This window comes from Monoraphidium neglectum (genome assembly GCF_000611645.1).
Source record: "Monoraphidium neglectum strain SAG 48.87 unplaced genomic scaffold scaffold04113, whole genome shotgun sequence".
Lineage (NCBI taxonomy): Eukaryota > Viridiplantae > Chlorophyta > Chlorophyceae > Sphaeropleales > Selenastraceae > Monoraphidium > Monoraphidium neglectum.
In genome coordinates this window covers 4187-5650 of record NW_014009516.1, presented here as the reverse complement: position 1 = coordinate 5650, position 1464 = coordinate 4187, and the positions used below count along the sequence as shown (strand labels likewise).

At 74.1% G+C, this 1464-nt stretch overlaps 1 protein-coding gene across 1 annotated transcript; it reads right to left on the bottom strand.

Moving 5' to 3' along the window:
• Positions 1-35: 35 nt before the first annotated feature.
• MNEG_13889 (hypothetical protein) lies at positions 36-279 on the bottom strand (the record flags this gene model as incomplete). Its single annotated transcript, XM_014037639.1, has 1 exon — positions 36-279. A coding segment is annotated over one exon (244 nt), but the record flags the coding sequence as incomplete, so codon positions are not given.
• Between the last annotated feature and the right edge of the window lie 1185 nt (positions 280-1464).

Below are 1464 nucleotides of genomic sequence, written 5' to 3'. Positions count from 1 at the left end.
CCCAGCCTGGCCCGCGCGCCGCCGCCGTCCGCGACGCCGCCCGCGGCGCCGAAGACGTCGTCTTCGTCGGCCCAGCGCGCCGCAGCGCCGCCGCCCTCCGCCGCCTCCCCGACCGCGCGCGGCGCCGATCGTCGCGGCGCCGCAGCGGCGGCGGCGGCGCCGCCGCGCGTGGGGGCGCGCGACAGGGGGGCGCGCAAGGACGCGCAGGACTCCAGCCCCGGGAGGCGCCACTCGCCCATGTCCAGGGCGACCGCGTCTGCCCCCTGCTTCTGGGCGCGCCTGAGGGGGCCGCGGGTTGAGCAGGCACAGGGCGAGGCGGGAACGAGTCGGAGGCGGGGAGTGTGGAGTGGAGAGTGCGGGGGATGGAGGTCCAACTGCGCCGGCAGGGTCGTGATTCGGGGTGGGGAGGACCCAGAATTTGGGGCGGATGCAGCTGGTGCTGTTTTGAAAGGGTTGCGTACTTTGATACTCAGCGGCCCGATCTGCGGCCGCGCTTCTCGCTTCAAGGGGCGCCTGACACATGTGAGGGACAGCGCAGGGAGCGGCGCCCGCGAGCGCAGCAGGCGCCCTGCCCGGGAACGCCGGCGCGCGCGGCCCAGGCGGCCGTGGCAGGTGAAGGTCGCCGCGCACCAGCAGCCGGCGCCGCGCGCCCGGGCGTCCGCGCCCTCTGGGCCGAGCGCCCCCAGCTCGCTGAGGCGGCCCTTCACGCCATCAAAGGAGGGGCCGTCAACGAACACCTGCCCGCCGCTGGCCAGGTCGCTGACGGCTGTGTGGGTTTTTGGGGTTGGGGTTTAGGCAGATGCGAAGAGGGGGGGCGGGGAGTGAGAAGGCATAGTGCATGATACGAAAGGCAGATCCAGGGAGTGCATTAGTAGGGGGGGGCAAAAGCAATCCAAACGGTGCTGCGCAGATTTGGTGGCAGCTTGGGAGTTGGGAACAAAGCGGGCGCGCGGGCGCGCATGCAGACACGGCTGCTCGCCGCAGCCCCCGCCCTGCAGGCTGCACACAGAACGCGTCGCCTATCGGGGCCGCCGCCGCTGCCACGCGAGCGCGCGCAGCAGTGGCTGCTGCTCACGCCTGGAGCCCGGCGTGAGCGTCCCCCCACCTTTTGCCAGCTCGATCACGGGGTTGTAGCTCCCGTCAGCAAACGCGCCCGTGGCCACCCCCATGCGCACGCGCAGCCCGTTGAACAGCCCCCGCGCCCTGCCGCCGCTGCGGGCGCGCAGCAGCTGGAGGAGGGCGGAGCTGCGCGCGCGGGCGCCGCGCCGCCCGGGCGCGGAGGAGGCGGACTCGCCTGCAGCCGCGGCTGCGGCTGGGCGCGTGCCGGAGGGGGTTCGGTCGCGCGGGGAGGTCAGGGGGGCCGTCGCGCCGAGCTGCGTTCGCAGAGTTGTGCGGCAAGAGGGGACAGCAGGCGCGCGGCACGGAGCACCGGCGGCGAAGAGACAGCCTGTCCTGCACACAGCC